Below are 27,575 nucleotides of genomic sequence, written 5' to 3' on the forward strand. Positions count from 1 at the left end.
TTGCAATGCGTCCTTCTACTTATGTGCTTAATGTTCTACTCCTGAGATTGAAAACTTTTTTTCCAATTTAGACATCCCCCTGGTTGATCAGTCTGCTATGGTAGAATTAGGGAGACCAATTACTGTTGCAGAATTGAATGGCGCAATGTCGTCGTTACAAAATGGTCAGTCCCCGGGACCAAATTGATATCCTCCCGAATTTTTCAAAACATTTTGGCGTAAGCTAGCCCCTATATTATTGGACATATACAATGAATCCTTTAAATCTGGTCGCATTTTCGCAAATACTTAACCAAGCTTCATTTTCTCTCCTCTTCAAAAAAAGCAAAGATCCCTTATCATGCACCTCATATTGTCCTCTTAGCCTGTTCAAACTGTCATACAAATCGCTGGCTTTACGTCTGAAAACTATTTTTCCTTCTAATAATGCAGATCAAACTGGGTTCATTTGGAATAGGCATTCCTTTTCATATCTTCAATGTCTTTACAATATTTTGTACAGTGTATCTGCTTTTAACACTGAAAAAGAAGTGATATCTATGGATGCTGAAAAGGCATTTGACCGAGTTGAGTGGAATTATCTAATCTATGTACTGGAGAGATCGGTTTTGGTGACAGTTTTATTTCATGGCTTAAGCTCCTTCATTCCCTTGTCAGGACAAATAATATTCAATACGAATATTTTCGCATCTATTGTTCGACACGGCAAGTTTACCCCCTCAGTCCATTGCTTTTTTGCTTTTGCCATTGAGTCTCTTTCAATAGCGCTTCGTAGCAACCCACTTACTATGGGCATATGTAGACATAATGTACAGGTGAAAGTCTCTCTACGTGATGACCTCCTTCCGTATATTTTTCTGACCACTCTGTCTTTGTCCTGGCTACCTTGAGTACCCTTCAAGCATTTGGACGTGTGTCTGATGACAAACTAAACTAAGGTAAAAGTGAAATATTTCCTATAAATTCTGCAGCTGAAAAATATCCTGTGCACAATTTTTGCATTAAAATGGTCTCGCAAAGTTTCACATACTTGGGCGTCCAGATGACACTTATGTTTGCAGAACTTTCTTAAGCCAACTGTGTTCCACTGTTGTGTCCACGGAGATGTTGATTGCTGGTCCCTACCAAACTTATCTACATTAGCTTGTGTAAACTCTATTAAAATGAATATACTTCTTCGATTTTCTTATCTGTTCCAGTGCATAGATTGTTTTCTCCCTCACTCCTCCTTTCATTAATCATATAATCAGATTTTAGATTTCATTTACAACTAAAAGAAGACTTGCAGGTTCAATAAATATCTCAATATCAACAGGAACAACGGAATAAAAGTTGAAAAATGCTTCGGGAGTATTTTATATTTAAAGATTGCTGTTTTGCTCATTTGTCAATCAAAAAGGGATTCAGCCGGATAGGCCATGAAATCAACATGCGGAACCCCGGCGAACCCCTTTTTGATCACCCTGACATGTATATAAAAGTTTTGAAAAAAGTATTGTATGAAATACTTTCCCCAAGTATTTAATGACATTTATTAAATAATGATTCTGTTAGTAATTAATATACTTTTTTTGGAAAGTAACAAGTAACTGTAATTAAGCTTTTAAAGTAAATATCCTAACACTGCCCATCTTACACAAATAACTAACTTTGCTATGGGCTTTTGTAATATCCGCTGTTAGCTGAACTTCGCTGTAATATACAGCGTCAAACACTTAACGCGTGAGCTCGATAAATTCTGACCGGCCTACACAATTACATTAGTTATACTTTATAGTTACAAATCACACCCTCATCAATCACATTTAACAGCGTAATTAATGTTTATGCATTTTTTGTGAATAAATGTAACGTTCATAAATTTCTAGGAAATGGCATTGTTTACAATGTTCAACTGGTGGTGGGGGCGTGGCTAGGGGCGTGGTCAATGGGATGTCATCATATAATTTGCAAATTTGTCGATGATGCATAGATATATATGTTTTAATGCTCAAAATAATTTGCACACATTTAAAAACAAGTATGTGTTATTAGTATTAACATATTTTTGTTACATCGTTTTACTCTATTTTTATAATTATTATTGTACAAAGTAAGGTTGTCCAAATAACGGTACGTGTATTTGTACTGAACCGTTTCGGTGCAGGGGTTTCGGTCCGGTTCAAAGGTGTATCGAACGAGTGTGTAATCTAAAGTCTTAACAAGCTGCTCTGCTTTCTGCCTCTGTCTGAGCACCCAGCATTGTCCCGCCCACACAACCATCTGATTGGTTACATACAAAGCCAATCAGCAGTGCGTATTCAGAGCAATGTAACAGCCAATCAGCAGTGCGTATTCAGCGTCGAGCAGATATGTGTTTAGCAGCGGACATCGTACTCTCCCCAAATTATAAAAAACACTTCCCAGTCACAACTACTACTAGCATCACTATGAGCCCGTTGACCTTCTAGAAACTTAAACCCAATATCTAAGTTACATTTAAACCTGTGTGGGTGGCACTGGGAGCAGGTGGGTAAAGTGTCTTGCCCAAGGACACAACGGCAGTGACTAGGATGGCGGAAGCGGGGATCGCACCTGCCCTCAAGTTGCTGGCACGGCCGCTGTACCAACCGAGCTATACTGCCCCTATAGTTGTATTAATCATTAGTAATGTAGCAGCCTAGTTTTGAATGGCAGGGTCCCTGCTATCACATGTTGACAAAAATATAACATTTACATAATTAAAGTCAACTACAGGCTTCCCAAATGCTGTAATAAATTAAGCATGATGAGTTGACTTGAAACTGTTTAATGTTGCACTTTTTATATGTAGAAGAAAGGTTCTGTCATTTTATTTAATCAAAGCAACAACTTAAGGCACTTTAATGTGGATTAGTGTAGGCAGAATTATTATAGTGTTCCCAATTTTAAAAGGATAAATCCATTGTTTACAAATTTGGTAAATAAATAACCAAAAACTGTATATTTTGTTGTTTTCTTACTGTACCGAAAATGAACCGAACCGTGACCTCTAAACCGAGGTACGTACCGAACCGAAATTTTTGTGTACCGTTACACCCCTACCAAATACCAATAATTTGGTACATTTGGTATAATTTGAGAACGTCTCCCCTGTGCTCCTTGACTACAGTCTGCACTGGAGCAGAATAGCAGGACAGGTGTAACAACATCATCATTACCTACTTTTTAAATTCCTTGTGCAGATCTAAATGCTTATTATTTAAATGTTTACCTCAGTTTGAAGAAAAGGAAGTAATAGTAATAGCCACATTTTGTGTTTCAAAGCAAAACGTGTAGCCCGTCACCTTTACCGTTAATTTTGAAGCCCAAATACCTCCATATTGCGCTTCCTCACGCACCCCCTTTATTAACCAGCAGAATTGTCTTACTTGCCATTCTTCCTATCCAAGATGTTTTTGTTTGTATGCACTTTGTGTAGGCATTGTGACACACTCAACTTAATGCGCCTCATCTCTGTCACCGCCACACAGCGGCATTCAGATGAAACAACGGTCCCAGTCCTTTTCAAAGGCAGCATAGTACCGATTTCAATTAATTAGTATCGCGGTACTTAATTCGTACAGGTATACAGAATAACCCTAGTACAAAAAAACACTAGTGGTATACCAGTGGCAGCTGCTGGTTTTTCAAGAAGGGGAATCTTTTTTTTTAGCTAATCGTTAAACATAAGTACAGTCTCCAATAACAGATTAAACATACAAACAGGCAAAATTTTACAAAGAAAATTGTACTTAAATTATAAATATCCTCATATCAACATGAACAACAGAATGAAAGGTAAAAAACGCCATGGCAGTGTTTTATATTTCAAGATTGCAGCTGACTCTAAACAAAAGTTAAACACATTCTAACGTCAATGAAATGCAAGCACAAAAGAATATATTTGACCACTTTGTTATATTTTTTCAGTCAGTCTTTAGCAACCGCTACTGCAGTATATCTGGCATCACATGTTAAAACAATGCCACGGATAAGAGAAGTTGGCATGTCAGATCCATAACTTCAGGACAAGGATTGGCTCTGAGGGGTGGGTGGGTCTGGCTCGAGTGCAAAACAGGGCTCTGCACATCCCGCCGCTGGAGAGCCCCATCGCCCAACCGCCAGCCGCTGGAGCAAAGGTACGGCAAAACCGGATGGAGTCTTACCGCCGAGGCTCCAGACACTAGTGTGCGTGTGTCTTACTCAAGGTTGAAGTTTTTCTGTGGCCATATTTTCTGTGCATCCCTAGTCAATAGTGCTTGAATAACATAGACTATATCTATTTATACAATATATTTTTTTTTACTTGTTTCTAAGTTTTAAAAAAATCAAAATTTTTAAGGTGTGTCGGCTTTAATTTAGACGTGGGCTTGCGCCACGATCAGACACATATAGGGGAACCCCTGTATGCTGTTGGAGGTGTTCTTGTATTTTTTGGTGCAAAACAGTGTAATGTTGAGCCAGTGGCATAGAGCACCTTTACTTATGTAAGGCGTACCTTTCAGCGTGATCCAGTATTGTTTCCACTTGCGACGTGTCACCAGCTCCAGCTTCCTGTCTTTCTGCAGAGTCACGAGAGGTTTAAAATATAACCATCCAGCCCGTCTGACTACACCCTGTTCCTTTTCGAACAGCAGGTCCAGCTGCTCCAGGGAGTCCTCTGTAGATTCACTGCTACTCTCCCCCTCGTCTTCGCCTGTGGAAGGGTCTCTTTTCTCGCTTCCTCCCTGTCCACTGCCCATCTCCAACTCCCTCATGAAGTTCTTATATATGTTCTGGCGGAGGGCATCATTGGTTGGTTGGTGAATAGCTCCTGATGATTGGCTACTAGGTAGGGCTGGGTGCAATAAGAGGCTTGAGGCCTGAGCAGTGCAGCTGGTGTCTGCAGTCAGGCCAACCACGCTGTCAAAGACATCAGGCATGTCCTTGTGGATGGTATCCTGGCAGGGCAAACAATGCAAGAGTGAAATGCGTAAACTAGAAACAACAAAGGCAAAATCATGAAATACAAATACAAAAATGTAAGTTCGCAAGTTCATTTCTTCTTATCTATAATTTCTGAAAAATGTCACCTTGTTAGCCCCAAGGCATGCGCACAGTTCCCTATGTGTGTCAAACCTTGTGAGCTTAAAAATGGAACAAAACTCAAACTGTGCTCTTTTCAATTAGCCGCAAGGCACTGCAAAGTTGAAGAGGAACTTTGGAAAATGCCTAGTCAAACTACCCAGACCTACTTCAAAGACTGCAATAGCAATGGCTTGATACTTTGGTAGGCTGTGAAAGTGGGCCAAATTTCCTGTGACAGCACCTAGGGAGGTCAGAAACCACTAGGCTCAAACAGTTTCACATCAGTTAAGGCCTTCAGTGGTTTCCCAATTCTAGAAAACACTTAATATAATTGCCCTCCTAAATTCTAACATGTGCCAACCCATACTTGACTAAATTGCTGCATAGAATGTGACACAAGCTAACCATTGGAGCACTGTCAACACAAGACTCACACTATGTGACTCCAGGTTCATTCTCTGACTGTATTTGCTCTCATGTATATACCACCCTGTTCGTAATGGAAAATAATGCCAACATTCTGCTTTGTTGATTTGAGTGGATTCCACTAATTACTATTTTATGTTCTGACACCAGAAATGTCATAAATCAGGATTACTCATGTAGAATGGAAGTAAACACTCATACGTTTCACCTCGCCCTAATTTTTTTAATGCAGGCCGTGAAGGATCTATTTCAAATGTTTTTCTAATAAGGGATAGGTTGACAATGTAACATTTAAACTCACAAACAAAGCTCCAGTAAAGAAAAGCTAAATGAGAAGTCAAAGTTAACCATTTCAGTATTTCAGTGAACAAAAAATTATAGTGAAAAAATACTGCCAGTTAGATGATTTGAACAATGACGTTTCCAATGCAAATCTTCATATTGTTGCACACTGTTGTTTTTCAGAGGTTCTTATCTTAACTTTTCCTTTTTTGAAAAATATGCATTTTTAAGTTACCCACAGGGTTTCCCCTAGACCTGGGGCCAGGCACCTGTGGCTCTAGAGCCGCATGCTTATCTTTAGCGCCACATTAGACCCTCTCTACATTAAACCGGATAACTCCTCAAACAAATAATTATTTAGCCTGAGCATCGTGTCAACCACATTAAACCATTGTTTAAGGTCCCATACTTGGATAATTTTTACGCGAGTAAGTGCACCATGTATTTCTTGAATCTCCGGCTCTTAGCTTTGTATGGACTCACCGATCGTTTACAAACTGATTTCGGAGAGGAAGTGACGCCAGAAAGATCGCGCCTTACACATTTGGATACAACACTTCTCAGACGGCAAGAGAACTTTTCAATGTTGAGGTCAACTGTGATTCTACTTACCGAAAAACTTTACTCATTCGTCGAAGGAGAGACAACGAGAATGCCAGCTCCTGTGGATGTGATAAAAAAAGGTATCGTGTGCTTTGTATTACCTGGCCGCAAAGGAAGACTACGGAAAACACCAAATGCCTTTGGACTGGCAAAGCAGACTGTATCAGTTATTGTCCGCCATGTATGTCGCAGACTCAACGTCTAGTTTCAGAGTATATAAAGTCACCAAAAACGAATAGAAAATGAAGGTGAAAGCAAAAGAGTGAGTAGTGTCCTGACCAAATATCTAAATCTCTAGATTGATTATAGTCAAATGTTCTTTGTCACATTGTGTACTTTCACGTGTTTATTAAAGATTTGAGTAATTTATGATGGCTCAAGTGTGATTCACTATTTTTGGGCCCCACAGCATACTGGATTCCAGTTAATTGAAATACCACAACACTGGATATTGTACAGATAAGTTCAATTTAGGAACTTGCACACAAAGAAACATTGGAGGTAAGTATGGCGTGCGCATTTTCCGCGCATGCGTATTAGGTCGCATTGCGCCGGGTGACGGAGGGAAGGGGTCTTAAAAACCATTATGTGTGTGGACAAGGATCAGGTTAGGTGGGATTTACCCTGGATAATCTTAGTGTAAACGGGGCGTAGTATACTTTATATACTCTGGACCTAGACGTTGAATCCACGACATACATGGCGGACAATAACTGATACAGTCTGCTTTGCCAGTCCAAAAGCATTCGCCGTTTTCCTTAATCTTCCCTCATCAGCCAGGTAATACAAAGCACACGCTACCTTTTTTTATCAAATACATGGTTGCCCGCATTCTTATGACTCTCCTTCGACAAATGGACAAAGTTTTTCGGTAAGTAGAATCACACCTGACCTGGACATTCAAAAGTTATCTTGCCGTCTAAGAAGTGTTGTATCCAAAATAGCTGCAATCGCTTTCTCTTAAGGTATTCATGTGTCATTTCCACTAGCGTCTGTATATGTATAAGAAGGCGAAACACGGATTGTCTGGATGACTCGCTTTAATATGTCCAGTGGTTAGCTCAGAGTTACGAAACCGCTTTATTAGGAAGCTGGCTGTTGCGCATTCTTTCTGACGTCATTTCCGATGTGGGGGGCGGTCTTTCTGGCGTCACTACCTCTCCGAACTTAGTTTGTAAATTATCAATGAGTCCATACAAAGCTAAGAGCCGGAGATTCAAGAAATATACGGCGCATTTACCCGCGTAAAAATTTGTCCGAGGAAGGGAATCTTAAACGCTGGTTTAGTGTGGCTGAAACGGGGCTTAGGCTAAATAATTATTCGTTGAAGGGGTTATCCGGCTTAGTGTAAACATAGCCTTTGTGTAGAAGGGGCCTTAGTGGCTCTCTGGAGCTGTTTCAAAAATGTTAAAAATGGAAAAGGATGTTTTAATATGGTTTCTGTAGGAGGACAAACATCACACAAACCTTCTAAATTGTTTGAAATCCCAATGTTTATATTACACATGCTTCACTGATGAGATTATTTGGCTAGCACAGTTTTGTCAAACTAATTTTGGCACACCTTGAACACACCATAGTTTGTTTACATGTATTACTTTCTCCGACACTGCCACAGAAAGACGTGTTTTATGCCACTCTTTCTCTGTCTCATTTTGTCCACCAATGTTTTATGCTGTGTGTGAATGCACAAAGGCAAGCTTGGATGTTATTGATTTGTTAGGAGTGCTAATCAGGCATATTTGGTCAGTGCATGTCTGGACTGCAAGCTAATCGATGCTAACATGCTATTTTGACTTGCTGTTTGTACAAATTGCATCAGTATGCCTCGTTTGTGGGTATATTTCAGTATATTTAATTTGATGCATTATCTTTATGTAATATTGGCTGCATTTCTGATAGTTGTTTGTGTGCTCTTATAAACCACAGCAAACGGTACCCAGCTTCCAAAGGATTGTAATAAATCTCTTAAAAGAGGACAGCCTGCCGTTTCCTTTAACATGTGTACACACATCCATATCTTTGGCCATTGTAAGCCAGCATCTTCCAAGAGTAATCTGACCCTCTGAGAAGCCTCGGTTTTACTATGTTTTCCAATGTTGCAAAAATGTGTATAAAAAATATTACATTTTATCAAAGTGTGTTGTCTTCATTATAAGACTAGTAGTATAAGACTTACATTTTTGCAGCTCCAGACAAATATTTTTTTTGTATTTTTGGTTCAAAATGGTTCTTTTAACATTTTGGGTTGGAGACTTCTGCTCTCGTTGGACCTTTCCTCTTTAAAGGCCACCAGTGTCTTAATATTTGCACATTTTGTAAATGGCTGTCCGAGGGTATATCTGGGATATATTAAAATTATGTCTACATTGCAGACATGCTGACAACGCTCCAGACATTGGCTTACGTTTTGTTACATTCGTTTTCGGCAACGTGGTTTTCGGTAAACAAGACTTTTTCCGGTGGTGGAATTTTCAACATAAACTTTGTGCCTGAAAGGTGATTGTGGGTTGTGTGTCCGGGAAGCACAGAGACGAACGTGTTTGCAAAAGAGGTAAAACCTATTAGAATAGTTGGGTTGCAAGCCTGTGATCCCGATGCACATCGGGCCACTTCCGGGTTTCAGTCTGGGGTTCCATTAGGCTACTGTTCATTTAACTGAATCAGTAAAACTTTGGGGGTATTTTGAAAGGTTTAGAGGCAAATTACATAAGCGACCATGAAAAAAAAATACAAATTGAGATGGAGTGAATTTATACACTCTCAAGAAAAATATTATTTTATTGATTTTAACTTTTATTTATAATCACCAAGACCAACCTCACTTAATTTGACACTCACGTTATTTGGAGAAGAAAAAATTAGAAGCACATGCTGTCTTTACATCTGAGGGGTCCACAAATAAAACATTAATCCGTGAAAGTCAAAGTTGGACTTATTCATGCATCTGTAAGAAATGTATTTGATTGACATAACGAGTGCCGTGCTGCTGTAATCGTGACGCTATTGATTTGCGGTTGCAGTTGATTTCCTGCTCCAATGATTAATCTCATCAAGAATTCATCTCTGCAGTTGTTTTTATGGTGTGAAGTTCATATTTTGCCTCATTATTTAGCTATATATGTCCCTGTTGTTCAGCAATGTTTGCTCACGAGATCAAGACTCAGTATGCTGTTGAGCCTTCGAGAGATGTATGGCTCTATTGTATTAATACTATTAAGGATATTTTCTTGATGCTAACAAATGTCACCAACTACGTCATGATGTGGTCATCTGTGTCAAATACAGCACTTGACTTTCCTGCACAACAGCAAAAAAGCTTTTAGTTTCTGTTATTAAATGGACAATAAAATTACAGTGCACTGGACCGATGATCCCAATATTTATTACTTGGACTTAACATGACGTTAGTTTATTTGTACAACCAGGTCTTCATTGTTATATTTTGGCATAGCAACCACAAAATAACAATCTAATGCGCTCTCTTGTCCTTTTCTAATGTTTAATTCTGCTCTCTCAAATACTACTAATACAGCAGAGAATAAACTCAATTGCATCACAGAAAGTTTGTCAAACAAATCAAATGTTCAAACAAACATTTTACAACGTGGTCGCTGCAGACACGAGCAATGTCTGAATGTATACCACAAGATGATGAAAGTTATATTTTTAACAACCATTTCCTTCGACGCACTTTAGTTTTTTTTCCCTGCAGGGTTTCCCGCAGCGCATTGTTGTTACGGGGCCGACTTAACAACAAAGAGCCACCGCCTAAACTAACGTCTTAACAAGCTGCTCCCCTTTGTACTGCCAGTGTCCGTACGTCTCTGCAGCACCCAGCATTGTCGCACCCACAGAACCATCTGATTGGTTACACGCAGAGCGGTAACAGCCAATCAGCAGTGCGTATTCAGAGCGCAGGGAGTCAGTGCTCCTGCGGTGTGGTGAGCAGATAGGTGTGTAGCAGGTAGGCATAAGGCAGCGGACTCCCCCAAATGATAATAAACACCTCCCAGTCAACTACTAGGAACATCACTATGAACCCGTTGACGTTCGAGAAACATAAGCGACAGCTCAGCTTACACGCATTCCTTGAAGTGAATGCTAATTAGCTTTTAGCGTAATGTTAGCTCACTGTGCGGTGTGTGTATATGTTTGTGCGTGCATGCGTGCGTGTGTCTGTCTGAGAGAAAGACAAGCATTATTGACCTAGAGTTAACAATCAAGTTATTTCACTTTACCTTTTTCTGTGTTGATTACACTGTGTTGAAGCAGCAAAAAAACGAAATTATGTTAAATGAAGAGTTCCTGAAGCTGTCTCTGATAGTTGATATAATTATGTAACTGCATCATAAAGCCTACATGAACTCCATGGTGTTCAGGGATGAATAGTCCCTCCTATGGCTCTTGTACTATTTTTTCATCTATAATTACATTAAATCATTGGTAATGTAGCAACTTAGTTTTGAATGGCAGGTTTACTGCAATCACATGTTGATAAAAATATAACATTTACATTATAAAAATCACCTACAGGCTTCCCAAATTCTGTAATAAATTAAGCATGATGAGTTGAGCATATGTCAGCATGTGGCCCCACTTTTAACTGTTTTTTTCAAACGCTTATTGCAAACACTTATTAATTATTAATTAATTAATAAGTCATTATTTTGTCATTATTTTGACTTAGTAGGTCATTATTTTGTCATTATTTTGACTTAGTAAATTTGTAAGTCAAAACATTGACTTACTAATAAGTCATAGTGTTGTGTGACTATCAGAAACAAATTAGTCATTGAGAGTAGAAAGCAGGGCTCTGTTGCCCCCCAAGCTGTGGTGGCAGCGATGAGGTGGAGACATGATGGTGATGGCGACAGGCCGAGTTACACTGTTCCTTACAACCACCCACCCCGCCCGTCCGCCTGTCCCCTGAAGAGACACCACCTCAACTAACAATTTTTCTGAGGGAAACACTACTTTGACTTTATTTTCTTGATGAACCACTTCAATCGGGACTCTATGAAAGCTCTTTAATAGCTCTCAATGTGAACGATTGGAACTCCAAAGAAAAGAACAGCAATACGGCATTTTCTGCTCAAACTCTACACTCACACTCACTTGTTGTAATGCTACACTGCTTTACCTTCGTGTGAATTAAGCCGCGAAGAAGAAAAACAGATATGAAGTCATATGCAACCCAGCCATAGCCGTTTGTTACCATAAGATTGGTAATACAAGTTAAAAATAGCGTTGGACTTTGTTTTCTTCTGGGGGCTAAAAAACATTATATAACTTTAATTTGTTTTCAAGTAAATAATTACATTCATGTTAAAATACAAGACTTTTGACTTTCGTACTTTTGAGCAAGCTCTGTGTGGTTCTTCTTTTTCTTACCCCTGGAGAGCCTAACATTTTATAAATACCATGAATATATCCTAACAACCTTTTGTTAAAAACTACAACATATATAAAACCTCTTTTGAAAGTAACAAAGTTGACCAGAGTGCTTTATGAGTTTGGGAAATAGTCAAAAAAAGTCATAAAGTAGTTTATTTTGTTTAAAAATACAAGATTTCTCTTTACGGATGATAAAAAAACCCCTCAAAGATAACTTACATTTTGAAATATTTTTTTACTTCTTTTAGACACCTTTTTCTACGGTGTCTTACCTGCAAGCCAAAGCTTCCGAGTAAACTTGCTGTAAGCCTTGCCCACAGGCACCCGCTCCTCCATGTCAAAACCCTGCCAATTATTTAAAACTGTAAAAAAGAGAGGCGAAACCATAAAAAAAAGAGAAGCGAATGTGAAAAAAGAAAAGTTGAAAATAAAAACCAATGAGACACACAAAAAACAAAGTTTTCAAAAATATGAAGATTGGCACTGAAAACTTGTCAGACATACAAATAATTTCAGCAAAAAATATAGTATTATTTCAACGTTTGTATCTATTTATTGCCAAAACATTTTTTGGTGTCAATACAACTTTATCTACAATGTACTTTTTTGGGGGGTGCCTAATCGTACTGGCAGTGTTTTGGCTCCATAGAAAAGCAGCTTTAATGTCTTTCATTGATTTAGTCAAGTCACTAAGTTGTGAAGCTGTACAGGTATGATTTAAAGAAAATATAACTCAGGTTTTTTGAGCTAAAAAAAATATTTGAAAGGCAAATGTTAGACGGATAAACATGGTATTGGCAAAAATTAAATCATTAATAGATGCATATGCATCACTACGGAGTAAATCACAATGGTTAAGTCAAAATAACATACAACTTTCCCATGTGCATTATGTGTTATTAAATGATACCTAAAACCTCCCTATAGTAAATGACCGAAAACCAATTCCTGTCGGCAAGATTTTATTTTTTAATGCAGTAAACGTGGCGGTAATCCACATCATGTAATAGCCAGAACAGCCATAAATCATTCATTAACATTGGAGGAGGGGTGGGGTTGACTCTTCAGCATGGGTTTAGTTTTACAGCCATTCTGTTGGTGCTGCCCAAAAAACGCAATGTTTAGAACTTCAGGCTAAATTAATTTACACGAACAATAATCACTCTTTAAAACATAGGGACGCTCAGTTAAACCAAACATTGAAATAAAAACGACGATTGTGGTTTTTTGGTGACATACCATACTCCTCTGACCTGAGCCAGTTTAGAACAAGTATCATTTTACAACATGGAAAACATTTATCGGATGCCTGCTTTGCTTTAACCGCACGGTGGTGTTTGAACATAGCAAAATTTTACTGTTTGCATAACACACACATTCCATTCTTACTGTCTACATGAACTACAGTGTAAACTGTGATGATTATTCAGAATGTCATGTAATACTATTTGTAGTGAATCCACCCAGAAACTGTCATTATGGAAACTTAAACAGCTGTACTTTATTATATCAATAAGCACTATTCATCATTTCCACGTCATCCTAAAAAAGGCCAGACAACAAACAAAGCTTGCTGCATTATGAAGGCCATCTTGTGCCCTGTCTGACATCTGGTGTTATGATGCTAAGGACGAGAGGAATTGTCCAAGGTAACCGTTACCCTTGCCAACACGGAAGTGTTCATGGGCCTGATAACCTCTTTTATTAATCATGTTTAATCCATCACTCGGCAACAAGTTATGAGAGACATACAGAGAAAAGAAGAACACACAAAAGAACCAATTAAAGCTATAATTACCTGAGACTTCCTTTTTTTGCGACTGAGGCTGCCAGTCCAGTCACTGAAACGTCGAATGTGGTTTTTGATATAAGCTTTTTTATTGTAGCCAAACTCCGATCCAGACCGCTCCCGATGCTGTTCATGGTTGGGATACTGGTCCAAATCTTCACTCATGGTATGAGCTTTGGGCCTTCGACAGGGCAGGGTGTATGACGAATATTGGCGAGCCTCAAGGCTTCCCTCCTCCATGTGAACATCCAAGACTGAAGCAAGGGAGGCTTGATTAGGCTGCTGGCCAATTGGAACCTCCTCTAGATGGGAGGACATGTCTTTGGCTATGGGGAAGGTAGCAGCCATTGCAGAGTCCTTGTAAAGGCCTCCATGGGACAAAGGGGATGACTGTTTGGTCAAAGAGTCATGTTGGTGGATGGGGGAGTGCACTAGGGGCCTGATGGCAGAGCAGGGTTGATCCTGTTCACAAAGTTCTGTACTGGCACCCCAGGGAGAATCATACCAAGAACCATCGGAGCTCAGAGAGCTTCCTTTACTGGTTCTAGCAGTGGAAGAGGTAGAGGCTGGTGGGGGACCACTGCTGTGACCATCAGGCTCACTACTGCCAGAGCCGGGAAGACTAGAAGTAGAGGGTGAGTCCAAATTAGCAGAAAACTTTAGGAGTTGTACAGGACCAGAGACTTCGTCCAGGAAGAGATCACTGTCTGAGGTATTGGTGAATTCCACTCTCAGACTACCATCCTTCTTGATCACAACTCGTGGGCTATTAGGTTTCACTAAAACTTGCTGTTTGTCTCTTTGACTATTCAGAGTGTAGCCATTGAGCTCTGCACCATAGGGGTTATCTTCAAAGTCATCAGACACATGCCGCCTGCGTATTCCACATCCAGTCGCGCGATGCCAGCGATGCTCATTCGGGCTGCCCCTCACTCCCCTTGAGGCATAGTCACTGTGACGGGCAGAATAAGGCTGTCTGCTTTTTGGAGGGGAGAGACAACCTCGGCTGACACATTTGGCTTTGTACCCTGAGCTCACTGGTGCACTTCTCCACCATTCGTGAGCTGACAGAGGGTTGTCTGTGGCTGACCCCATCTTCAGTGAGTATGGTTTCTGTGTCCCAGAGAAGCCAAAGCTGGTGGCTTTGAGGCCGTGAATGCTGTACTGGCTTTCAGAATTTCCCATTGCTGCCTGAAAAGGAAAATTAACATGAAGTCAGTGAGTTTGTGCAGGTGGAAAGATAATGGTGCCCACTGTATATATGACATAATGCCTAACTCATCCCCTCTATACTGAATAATGAAGACATTCCTGCACACCTTGCATAGCAGATACATTTAAATAGTCTCTATCCTGAATAAAATGGAAGCAGGTATAAAATATTCCATCTGTTGTACAATCACACTTTCCCGGGCTGTACGGTGTTCTTTTTATGCCATTATTCCAGAGAAAAGCGAGACAAACAAGCTTAAAGCTGTCACGGTTCTTATTATGTGCATAACACTCAATTAATGACAGTATACTGTGACCAAGCAGTCTTTGTTGTACACCTGATTTTACAACACTTGAAATAATATAACAACCACTGTCAGTCGTGGATTTTTTCATGTGACAGGATTAGGGATGATCTGATCAGGGTTTTATGCTCCCCATACAATCATCCATGAGTGAGATTGGCCAAAGCCGATACAAATCACATGTATTAACAACTGAAGATTTTTTTAAATACGTTTATGGTGCGTTCTGATGATAATTTAAGACCACCAACACAATATTTAAACTGGTTCCTTATTCTCTTTTATTACATACAATTGTTTGAGCAAAGCAATTAGTGAACAATACCTAAACAAAAGTAAAAACTACTGTGTGCTACTAACTAAAATTATTTGGGGTTATGCCCTCACTTTGTTTGTAAACATTAACAAAAACTATAAAATTAGATTTTGAGAAAATAAAAATATCGACCCTTATCACTCTAGTATTGCTCATATACCGAAATTCCCCCTTGGTATCGACATAAACAAGTCATGGATCTACCGTATTTTTCGGACTATAAGTCGCAGTTTTTACTCAGGAGTGACTTATGTGTGAAATTATTAACACACTACCGTAAAATATCAAATAATATTATTTAGCTCATTCACGTAAGAGACTATACGTATAAGATTTCATCGGATTTAGCAATTTGGAGTGACAGATTGTTTGGTAAACGTAAAGCATGTCCTATATGTTATAGTTATTTGAATGACTGTTACCATAATATGTTACGTTAACATACCAGGCACCTTCTCAGTTGGTTATTTATGCGTCACATAATGTACACTTATTCAGCCCTGTTGTTCACTATTCTTTATTTATTTTAAATTGCCTTTCAAATGTCTATTCTTGGTGTTGGGTTTTATCAAATTAATATCTCCCCAAAATGCAACTTATATATGTTTTTTCCTTCTTCATTATGCATTTTCGGCAGGTGTGAGTTATACTCCGGAGCGACTTATACTCGGAAAAATACGGTATTCACCTTCCTCTTATATGTAATGTGCTGACTGCAACATTGCTAACACACCAACAGTTGTTGTTATATTAAGATCACTCTAAATAAACTCTTATTAATCTACTTGTTAGTCAACTGTTAATAGCTGCTTACTTTCTGCTGCAAAGCGGTTTAAGTTTACAAAGCAATTATTTATTGGTGTTGTTTTAAGTGAGGTTAGCGGTTACCTTATCTAGTTCCTTGCTTTTAATGTGTTATGTTTAGTCTCCTCCTCCTGTGATAACATTACTGATAATGATATTCAAGATACGAAAAAATTATGTTTATTTTCCATTATATAGGTGATTATTATTAGCTTAGGGGAGTGGCTACAAACTGTATGCATACACATAAATAGGTGTTAGTTGCTTGTCAGCCGGGGGACTAAAAATGCATATAGTGTCAGCCAGAAAGGATCAGCGTTTGTGATGGGCAATAAAAGGCATTAATCTGCAATGGCGATCATGTAGCTGTACGATACTGGCCAATCGAAAGGTATCCGTATTTCCATCCTTTTCCACATATCCGAAGTCGGGTCGCGGGGGCAGCAGCCTAAACAGAGTAAGCTGAGACTTCCCTTTTCACAGCCACGTCATCCAGCTCTTACCGGGGGATCCCGAGGTGTTCCCGGGACAACTAAGAGACATAGTCGCACCTAAGTGTCCTGGGTGTTCCGCGTGGTCCCCTACCGGTTGGATGTGCCCTAAACACCTCCACTGGGAGGCGTTAAGGGGCATCCTGACCAGACATTCGAACCACTTCAGCTGGCTCCTCTAGATGTGGAGGAGCAGCGGCTTTACTCTGAGCTCCTCCCAAAAGCCAGAGCTTCCCATGTTATTTCTAATGGACAGCTTCGGCACCCGACAGAGGAAACTCATTTCAGCCACGTGTACCCGTGTGATCTTGTCCTTTCGGTCAAAACCCAAAGATCATGACCATAGGTGAGGAGAGGAACGTAGATCGAACGGTAAATTGAGAGCTTTGCCTTCTGGCTCAGCTCCCTCTTCACCACGAGAGATAAATACAGGGTACGCATCGCTGCAGATGCCGCACCTATCTGCCTGTAGATCTCATGATCCACTCTTCCCTCACTTGTGAGCCAGACTCCGAAGTACTTTAACTCCTCCAATTGGGATAAAATCTTCTCCCCAACCCAGAGTTGCACTCAAACCTTTTCCTGGCGAAAACCATGGACTCAGACTTGGCGGTACTTATTCTCATCCCAGTCGCTTTACACTCGATTGCGAGCTGATCAAGTGAGAGCTGAAGTTTCAGGACAGATGAAACCAGCAGGACCACATCATCTGCTAAAAGCAAGAGACCTAATCCTGCAACAACCAACCCAGTTTCCCTCAATGCCCTGACTGTGCCATACCAGCCAAATTTGAAATTCAAAAAGCCTAGTAACCAGAGTCCCGCAGGCCCCGGTAGGTCTGGAGGGGGTTGCAGGGGGGCGAAGGTCCCCGACGCAATATTAATTTCAGCATTCAGATTTTTCATAATCAGAGGCAACTTTTGACACATAAAAAAACTGCAAAAATGTTTCTAAATTTAACTATTTAAAAACAGAAGTTAGAAATAAATAAAAAGACAGTGATATGACTATTTACAGTACTGGTGGGATTATAATGACAGATAATTATGCATATTATTTTTCAATATTTATGTAGGTCAGTTTGCGTCATTTTCTCCTATTTGTGAATGGATAGGCTTTGGAATATTCTTTGTTCAAGACTCGTTTGCAATTTTTCTCCAGCTGATTCCATAACTGTCCATGCGGTTGAGAACAATGGTGATTTGGTGCCTGCCGTTTGGCAGTGGAGCTATAAATAGTCTCTCGCACAGCATATGGAATCGCTCGACAGGAAGTTATCAGAGCGATTTCATGAATAAACATTTTTTAAAGGATTTTTAAGGGAAAATCTTTTTACCACTGCAGCTGTAAACCGGAATGGATTATCAAAAAAACTTACTCATTACGGGAAAACCGTAGTTGTTGGCAGGTATACTGTGTCTAGAAATTCCGTCCATAAAAGTTATGAACAGAACTGCTGACAAAGGGTAGTCCTGGCAAAGTCTAATCCTCATTGGAAACGGGTCCGATTTACTGCCAAGCTTTACCAAGCTTTGACAATGATCATACAGGGAACAAAACGCTACAATCAGGCGGTCAATACCCCATACTCTGAGCACTCCCCACAGGACTTCCCGAGGAACACGGACGGCTGTATGCCTTCTCTAATTCCACGAAGCACATGAAGACTGGTTGGGCAAACTTCATCCACCCTGGAGGATCATGTAGAGTATAGAATTGGGCCACAGTTCCACGACTCGTCATATTCACGGCTTTGGATAAGCACACAATATGTAAGATATGCCATGTTATTATATATTTTAAAATGATTTATTTGTGTGCCATCTGTACTTCACAAACATATACAATGTATACGATTTATAGTGTTCAAATGCAGTCAAATTCTCCCCAGTTGTGTTGACCTGATACCAATAATTTGGTATTGGTACCAAAATGTAGTTTGATACTTTTCAAAATAAAGGGCGCCACCAAAAATGTAATTATTGGCTTAATTTGAACAGACAATATTATGATACATCAAACATGTGTTTCTTATTGCAGTCAAAAAACCTATTTTAGAACTAAATCGGTATTTAAAAAAACAGTGAACATACAGAGATGTAAGCACCCTTTTAGCAAAAAAGAGGACAATTGAGAATAAAAAAGAACATTTCTATCAGTGAAAAGCACTGCCATGCAAATCCCAAAATAACATTTTAAAAATCAAGACTACATTTCCTGTAATTGGGTGCATTTGTACACTATTTTTTACCTTTAGGTTTATTTTTATCTACTAGCCTCTTTTGGCTGCCTTCTAGACACATGTCCCAGGTCATTGGACCACAGAATATTTACTAGATCATTTACTAATATTATTATCATTGAAAATGTAATGTAAAATTATTTAACATGCATGCAAAGAACTCAGAAAACATTTCTCATTTGGCAATTTTAACAACGCACCCTTCGGTAATATACTTCCGGTGTTGTGACCCCTGTTTACAATCCGTCACGTCAAAAATATACCTTCTCGCTGGCTACTAATAAATATTCTAGAACTACAACTGTTTTGGAACTAACAATGGATTGTAATTATCCAAATATGATTAGCAGCAAAGTGGACAGACATCAATATTGTGGCTCGTAGGGCAAACGGAGGCATGTACGCTAGTGAGCTAGATGGTTAGCTAACTATCAAGTGTTTTTTGGAGCTTTTCAACCATGGTCTTAACTGTTTTTCTTCCATTCATTCACTTTCACGCTAGAAATGAGAAAAATCTCACACATTAATCCCCCCACACCCCTCCCAAAAAGCCATCATGAAAACAATTGTGGTAGTTAATGATGCCGCACGTTTAAGTCATATTTTGAACTTGTTAAAGAAAAGAACAACACTTTAAGTTCGACCCACAATGCAATGCGTTAACGAAGTCACACTTTAATCCCTATTGTAGCCACCTATGTTGTGTCGTGAAGCATGTTTGGCTATTCTACAACCTGCAGGGAAGATAGATACTTGTAAGAAAAGTAGTTTATTCATGGCCATAGGGGCAAGGATTGGTAATTTAGAAGTAGCTAAGCACTGTGGAGGCAAGTTGGCCACAAAGTAGCTAGCTAGCAAGGATTTTACAGTGCATTGCTTTACCTTTATCATTAGTCTACATGTCTATTCTCCTTCTTCTGTCTCCACACTGTTTCCGCTGTAAGTGCTCTGTGTGTGTTTTGATTCATATTCGCATTGGCTCATATTACCAGCAATGTCACCACGGCACGCCATCAGGCACAGGAAAAAAACGTACCAGTATTTTTCAAAGGCAGTATCGTACCTTTTTGAATTAATCAATGCCGCACACTTTATTAGTACCAGTTTAACGTACAACCAAACTTCCCACAGAAGATGATGTCCTCAGACTCACCTGTATCAAATTTTCACATTGGAGCTCCTCTCAAAGTAAACCATTTTCTCTGTAGCCTTGCTCATCTGAAACACATAAGAGTCAGTCTTCAGTATCTTTGCTCAACACAGTGATTTAAATTTGTGTATTTTATGCACCAATAAAAAAATGAAGATGACTTTGTAAATATGCGTTTCTACAAGTGTTTGTACAACAAAGCCAGTAAAAAAGATATAAGCCTTTGAGAAGATAAGTATCTCACTTTTGGAGTTGTAAGACTTTCTGTGTCTGTAGAGGGAATTGTTTTTTACTGGCACTTTGGCAAAAATGAATCAGACTAAGTTCTTGAGTTGAAAAAGTTTTCTTTACATAAAGCATACAACTGTTTTAGAGGGTGAACATGAACTCCATCAAAATCTCAGGTTGACGAGCTCTGTAAGTCTCTGTAAAGTAACATAATGCCACTTTGGGTTAAAAAGCACAGCACGTTTAAAATGATCCCCACCCAAAAGGCTTCTCAATCAGCCAATTATAATAAGACTGAAAGCATGTTTTCACTCCCCAAATACATAATGATGTTATTTTTGTTAACAGTTGACAATATTTTAGAATGCTGGCTGCAGTTTACCAATCTGTTTATTTTTAGACATTGGAATATGAAGGCCCTTGGTCCAATCCTGTGCTCGGGATCTTTCTGTGTGGAGTTTGCATGTTCTACCCGTGACTGCGTGGGTTCCCTAGGGGTACTCCGGCTTCTTCCCATTTCCAAAGACACGCACCTGGGGATAGGTTGATTGGCAACACTAAATTGTCCCTAGTGTGTGAATGTGAGTGTGAATGTTGTCCGTCTATCTGTGTTGGCCTTGCGATGAGGTGGCGACTTGTCCAGGGTGTGCCCCGCCTACCGCCCGAATGCAGCTGATATAGGCTCCAGCATCCTCCCGACCCCGATAGGGACAAGCGGTAGAAAATGGATATATGGGGATGGAATTGTAACTGGTTCCGTTTCTTTAACTGGGTATTGCCAACATTTTTGAAGACAAAAAAATAAAACCAGAAACAGCAGAGGAGCAATCTTTGAGGAAGCATGGGGTATTCTTGGTGAAGCAGTGTGACTTTTGTATGTGAAATAATGCAACCCTCTTACATGCATGTAGTTCACACTCCCAGAAGCCTTGCAAGAAGAACTAACTCTGTTAAGCATTCACAGCACATGTATAGAGTTACAGAGCGGGGGGACTGTGGTGCCAAAAGCCTTAACCTGCGAGATTAAGTGATGTGCAATGAGGTGAAATCAATCAAATTGGCTGCTCAAAAAGAGTGAGTTTAACACACATATCAAAATAAATTCCATCGGGCAAAAGATTGAAGTACTATCCATATGGAGTTTAAGGTCTTCAAGTTTAAGGGCAGGTTAAAGATCCAATGATAGAGAACAACTATGTCATAAGGATACAATAATTGTTTATTATGTTTATTATGTGTAACTCAAGCAATTGGGGCAAAATGGAGTGCACCATTTGGCTGTAACAAGCCGCGGCATTGTTGTCACGTAGTTTGTGGTTATAATAACACGTAAAGGAAGTTTCCAAATATAGTCAAATGTCCAACTTTCTTTAGTATATCATTGATGAAATCCTACACATTTCAACAAAGCGTTAAGGTAATAACTTATCCTATTTCTGCTACCACTTTTTACCAATACCAGAATACCAATATCACCAAGCAATTAAGTGATCCAGTGTTTATGTTTAATACAGTTATTTGAATGAGGACTAATTGAACCAAAGTGTATTTAAGAGTAAAGAAATCGAAAGCAGTTGCCAACAAGGGTCCTCTTTCTTTTCCTACCGCTACTGACACGTTCCTTGCAAAGTTTATTCAGGCAGAGCAGGGATGTGAGTGAAATGTTTTAAAGGCGTGCCAGCAGAAAAACTGAAAGGCACACACACACTTGTCTTCTGCTGCGACTTCAACCGACTATTGTACAACTTTTCAGGCATACAAGACAAGTCTGCCTTTAAGCTGCAGCCACATTTGAGTCTAAACACTCCCTTCTTCCATCTCCCATCTCTCCTCAATAGATTTCCCACAAGCCATCTGCTCAGGGGCCAAGGGACCCCGACGCTCTTCGACACACCCAGTGACCTGACATTCTTCTACCGCTGCCCTTGAGTAACTCCCACGTAAGCTCCATGTTTAGTCTGGTATTGTGTTGGGTCTGGAGTTGGGGAGTGGGCCACACCTCAACATGGTACAAACACTGATTTAAGAAGCAAACTTTCCATAAATGAAGCCACTGTACATCTGGAGAGCTTCAACAGACACTCAATTCCGACCCTTTTTGTCATCTAATCTTACTCTTTAGAAGAAAAGCGGAGAAGCCAGCTTGTGACACAACAGCTTGGCAAGCAAGGAAATCCCCCCCAGGATGACAAGAAACAGTGACATCATCTTGCAGTTTTTAAATCAACATCACTGCAGTGCCCTGAGAAAAAAGCTCAATATACTTTCCTGGGCACAGATAAAGTGAAAAAGAGGCCAACAATAGGCCCTACTCCTTTAAAATCCAAAATAATAATTATTTCTCTTTCTCTTTCTCTCTCTCTCTCTCTCTCTCTCTCTCTCTCTCAAATTATATAAAATGTTTTTTTGTAGAGAAAACAACAATTGCTCATTTTCCCGGAATTCGAACCTCATCAGGGCCAACATTGCTAATGTATAAATAAATCCTGCACTGAAAAGCCTTTATTACTGTGCGGTGGACACAGCTAGCCAAATCAAAAGTTCATCAATATGCTTTTTAAGTACCTTATAGTATAAATATATAATATAAATGAATATATTATAATGCTTCGAGCATTTTTGTTACAATGCCAACATATGCATAGTATTCTGCCATTAAAAAGTACAAAAACCTTGGCATGAACAGCAGCAGAAGTGATTCAACCGTAACAAAGCAACTCAATTAAGGTCTAGCTTCTGTAGATTAGACAAAAGTGGAAAGCACATTTGAGATATGAACTAAAGCATGGCTTTGTTTGGACTCAATTAAGCAACTCACACGTGCAAACACATTGCAACACCCGTGCATACCAACATGAGAATCCAAATTGGCAAGCCCACAACCCCGAACACCACTTAAGCTAGTAAGTAGAACAAACAAAAGAAAGGGAAATAATACAAGAGCCCATAACATGTCTTACCTCTGCTGCACCGGCCTTTAATCTCAAAGCTCTTTGGAGAGATTGCAAAGGCAAAATCTAGCTGCTGTGTCACCTCAAAGTGGATTCTCCCTGCGAAGCCTTGTTGAGTCTTAAAGCAACAGACACATGCTGCATCTGACACACAAACACACACACACACACACACACACACACACACACACACACACACACACACACACACACAAGCACACTGAAAGACACGTGGAGACTCCCTCAAAGCGGCAGCGGCGAATCACAGCCCTACAGAGGTAACCCTAGGTAACGGAGCACCAAGAAGGAAGCAGGAGAGCAGGGAAGAAAAAACTTAAACAGAAGCTCTTTCTGAGGATGTTTAACAGCTTCCATCAATTAAAAGCCTCCACTACTGCCAGTTGTTTTTCCTATGCCGTATAGAACCTCTACTTTTCCGTTGGCTTGAATTGGAGAAGGATGTAGGACTTGCTACAGCCAAGACAGTTTTCCATAGCTGCCTGCAACGATTGGGCGAGACAAGCAGGCGTGTAGTGGCTGCAGCTTTGCCTTACAGGCACTGGGGAGAGCGTGATGACTGGAGCCCTTGTCTCATCCAAAATAGCATAATGACCCCAGAAGGAAGCCAAGGTGGCCAGCTACTGGGAAAACTGTGTGTGTGGTTCAGACAGACTGGGAAAGATTGCAAGATGGTTAAGCTACTTGTTTCCTGGGGACAGAGCAGCAAATTGTCCCAAAAAAGGGACTTCAAACATTTTCTGGTAGAATTCGGGAGATGCTTTTGAATAGTTGTGACCAAGCCATTACCCCAGCGGAAAAACACTGGAGACCGCCAGTGGTTTAAGCCCCATGCATGCCTCTGTTTGTATATGGATCACATAACTGTGGTCACATAGTCTAGAAGGGCTCATTTAGAAGGCCACAGCAGTAGGATCAGCACTGGCCAATGGTTGGCAGACTGTTTGCTAAAGCTGCTAAAGACAATCTCACAGGAGCTTGTTGGCTGAACATTAAGCTCCATTTCCACTAAGCAGTAAAGTTCCGTTTGTGACACAACGGTATTGCCATTTATTTACATTGTCAAACTGATAAATCGGGCTTCACGGTGGCAGAGGGGTTAGTGCATCTGCCTCACAATACGAAGGTCCTGCAGTCCTGGGTTCAAATCCAGGCTCGGGATCTTTCTGTGTGGAGTTTGCATGTTCTGCCCGTGAATGCGTGGGTTCCCTCCGGGTACTCCGGCTTCCTCCCACTTCCAAAGACATGCACCTGGGGATAGGTTGATTGGCAACACTAAATTGGCCCTAGTGTGTGAATGTGAGTGTGAATGTTGTCTGTCTATCTGTGTTGGCCCTGTGATGAGGTGGCGACTTGTCCAGGGTGTACCCCGCCTTCCGCCCGATTGTAGCTGAGATAGGCGCCAGCACCCCCCGCGACCCCGAAAGGGAATAAGCGGTAGAAAATGGATGGATGGAACTAATAAATCCTAATATCAGTTTAATTCTCACTGGCAGTTCACACGGTGTTATTATTTTAAAGCATATCCTGTCAAGCTTAACTATGCATCTTGGTGAAAATGTTGCATTTTAGAGCAACATGCTTATCTAATTTGGATGAGTCTTTGTTTGAACATCCTATAAGTCATGCCCAAATCACGCAATATGAGCAGCTGTGTAATAGGCATCCATCAGCCTGCTGCTTGCCTTAGAAACATCAGGCCCAGCAGGACATTGTTAACAATACAATAGCTGCTGTTGAGTAGTCTGGGCTGCTATCAATGACCATTGTCTGCAGAAGCTCAAAAGGTTGGTTTAAACAACACTCTTGGAGGGTTTGGGAGGCATGAAAAGAGAAAGAAGGCAAGCTAATAGTACCAAAGTGATGCATATTCAAACAGAGCAGGTGCTGGGCTTTCATTTTGCTCAGACCAAAAGATAAGACTTTTAATGAAGTTCGATTTTCAGTAAACAACTAAACAAACAACTGATAAGGCAAAATAACAAGTTATTTGCTTGTTACAGTTTGTTTTCACCTAGTGAATATTTTGCTAGTAATCATGTTATGATCTGCTGCACGGATCATGTTCTGTGTGGTTTTTCAACTTCCCCTGTTCCTGATTTTTATGCATCCTTGAGTTTGTTTTTGCAAACCCTGTTTCCAAATGAGTTGGGAAATTGTGTTAGATGTAAATATAAACGGAATACAATGATTTGCAAATCATTTTCAACCCATATTCAGTTGAATATGCTACAAAGACAACATATTTGATGTTCAAACTGATAAACTTTTTTTTTTTGCAAATAATCATTAACTTTAGAATTTGATGCCAGCAACAAGTGACAAAGAAGTTGGGAAAGGTGGCAATAAATACTGAGAAAGTTAAGGAATGCTCATAAAACACTTATTTGGAACATACCACAGGTGTGCAGGCTAATTGGGAACAGGTGGGTGCCATGAATGGGTATAAAAACAGCTTCCCAAAAAATGCTCAGTCTTTCAGAAGAAAGGATGGTGCGAGGTACAGCCCCTTTTCCACAACTGCGTGAGCAAATAGTTTAAGAACAACGTTTCTCAAAGTGCAATTGCAAGAAATTTAGAGATTTCAACATCTATGGTCCATGATGTCATAAAAAGGTTGAGAGAATCTGGAGAAATCACTCCACGTAAGCGGCATGGCCGGAAACCAACATTGAATGACCGTGACCTTCGATCCCTCACTGTATCAAAAACCGACATCAATCTCTAAAGGATATCAAATTGGTTCAGGAACACTTCAGAAAACCACTGTCACTAAATACAGTTTGTCGCTACATTTGTAAGTGCAAGTAAAGCTCTACTATGCAATGCGAAAACCATTTATCAACAACATCCAGAAACGCCGCCGGCTTCTTTGGGCCCGAGATCATCTAAGATGAACTGATGCAAAGTGGAAAAATGTTCTTTGGTCTGACGAGTCCAAATTTCAAATTGTTTTTGGAAATATTTGACATCGTGTCATCTGGACCAAAGGGGAAGCAAACCATCCATACTGTTATCGACGCAAAGTTCAAAAGCCAGCATCTGTGATGGTATGGGGGTGCATTAGTGCCCAAGGCATGGGTAACTTACACATCTGTGAAGGCACCATTAATGCTGAAAGGTACATACAGGTCTCGGAACAACATAAGCTGCCATCTAAGCGCCGTCTTTTTCATGGACGCTTCTGCTTATTTCAGCAAGACAATGCCAAGCCACATTCACCACGTGTTACAACAGCGTGGCTTCGTAAAAAAAGACTGCGGGAACTTTCCTGGCCCGTCTGCAGTCCAGACTTGTCTCCCAGCAAAAATGTGTGGCGCATTATTAAGCGTAAAATACGACAGAGGAGACCCGGGACTGTTGAACGACTGAAGCTCTACATAAAACAAGAACGGGAAAGAATTCCACTTTCAAAGCTTCAACAATTTGTTTCCTCAGTTCCCAAACGTTTATTGAGTGTTGTTAAAAGAAAAGGTGATGTAACACAGTGGAGAACATGCCCTTTCCCAATTACTTTGGCACGTGTTGCAGCCATGAAATTCTAAGCTAATTATTATTTGCTAAAAATATATAAAGTTTATGAGTTTGAACATCAAATATCTTGTCTTTGTAGTGCATTCATCTGAATATGGGTTGAAAAGGATTTGCAAATCATTGCATTCCGTTTATATTTACATCTAACACAATTTCCCAACTCATATGGAAACGGGGTTCGTGGTTACCATGGGTGCTTATTATTTCCACTTGTCTCTGATTGATGTAAATGACATCAATTTATGGGCTATAACTTTATCCTAATTGGTCATGTTAATAAAGATGTTGTACCTTGCCACACCCACAAACGAGAATTCAATCTCTGCAGTCTAGAGGATTTATAGAAGGTCAGTGGAAATGGGGTGGGGTGAGGACGGATAGAATTCACTTAGGATACGGCAGTTTAAATCAGGGTCAAAGTTCAAGTCTTTATTTGGTGGTTGAAGTCCAACTCAAAATGATTTTTTTTCCCAAAATTAGACTCTTTCATGTTTTACAACAATAGCTACATATTTATTGAAATAAAACATGGCAGTAAAATATAGTGTGAAACGTCAAATCGGCTTCTAAAAAGTGTGTGCCCAATGTGTCGTGCTGACTTTTCTTTTCTCGACAGTAGTGGTGCTGGAAAAAAAAAAACGATTCAAATTCAAAAAGTGATTGTGATTTATAAAGATTCTAAATACCCTATTTTCCGGACTGTAGGGCGCACAGGTAAATAAGACGCACCCACAAAATTTTAGAAGAACCAAATATTTTT

The 27,575-nt window shown here is 39.9% G+C and overlaps 1 protein-coding gene and 1 long non-coding RNA gene across 7 annotated transcripts in view; one reads left to right on the forward strand and one right to left on the reverse strand.

The window, feature by feature from the left end:
• Window positions 1-27,575, reverse strand: part of tiam2a (TIAM Rac1 associated GEF 2a) — a 262,182-nt gene that overhangs the window by 109,518 nt on the left and 125,089 nt on the right. For 5 of the 6 annotated variants that reach the window (XM_061895546.1, XM_061895541.1, XM_061895542.1 and 2 more), the window contains 3 exons: window positions 20,088-20,152; window positions 13,574-14,755; window positions 4,499-4,940 (listed from right to left, as the gene is read on the reverse strand). In XM_061895546.1, coding sequence (XP_061751530.1) covers window positions 4,499-4,940; window positions 13,574-14,749 — 1,618 coding nt within the window. In that variant the 5' untranslated portion in view covers window positions 14,750-14,755; window positions 20,088-20,152. Of the gene's footprint in view, window positions 1-4,498; window positions 4,941-13,573; window positions 14,756-20,087; window positions 20,153-23,272; window positions 23,416-27,575 lie in introns of those variants that run through there. The other variant, XM_061895544.1, reaches the window with a different exon arrangement.
• LOC133549776 (uncharacterized) overlaps window positions 1-27,575 on the forward strand; it is a 107,456-nt gene that overhangs the window by 66,204 nt on the left and 13,677 nt on the right. Inside the window, exon 4 of the long non-coding RNA XR_009806176.1 lies at window positions 22,151-22,252. This is a non-coding gene — a long non-coding RNA (uncharacterized LOC133549776). The remainder of the gene's footprint in view (window positions 1-22,150; window positions 22,253-27,575) is intronic.

This window comes from Nerophis ophidion, linkage group LG03, assembly GCF_033978795.1.
Source record: "Nerophis ophidion isolate RoL-2023_Sa linkage group LG03, RoL_Noph_v1.0, whole genome shotgun sequence".
In the NCBI taxonomy this organism is placed as follows: Eukaryota; Metazoa; Chordata; class Actinopteri; order Syngnathiformes; family Syngnathidae; genus Nerophis; species Nerophis ophidion.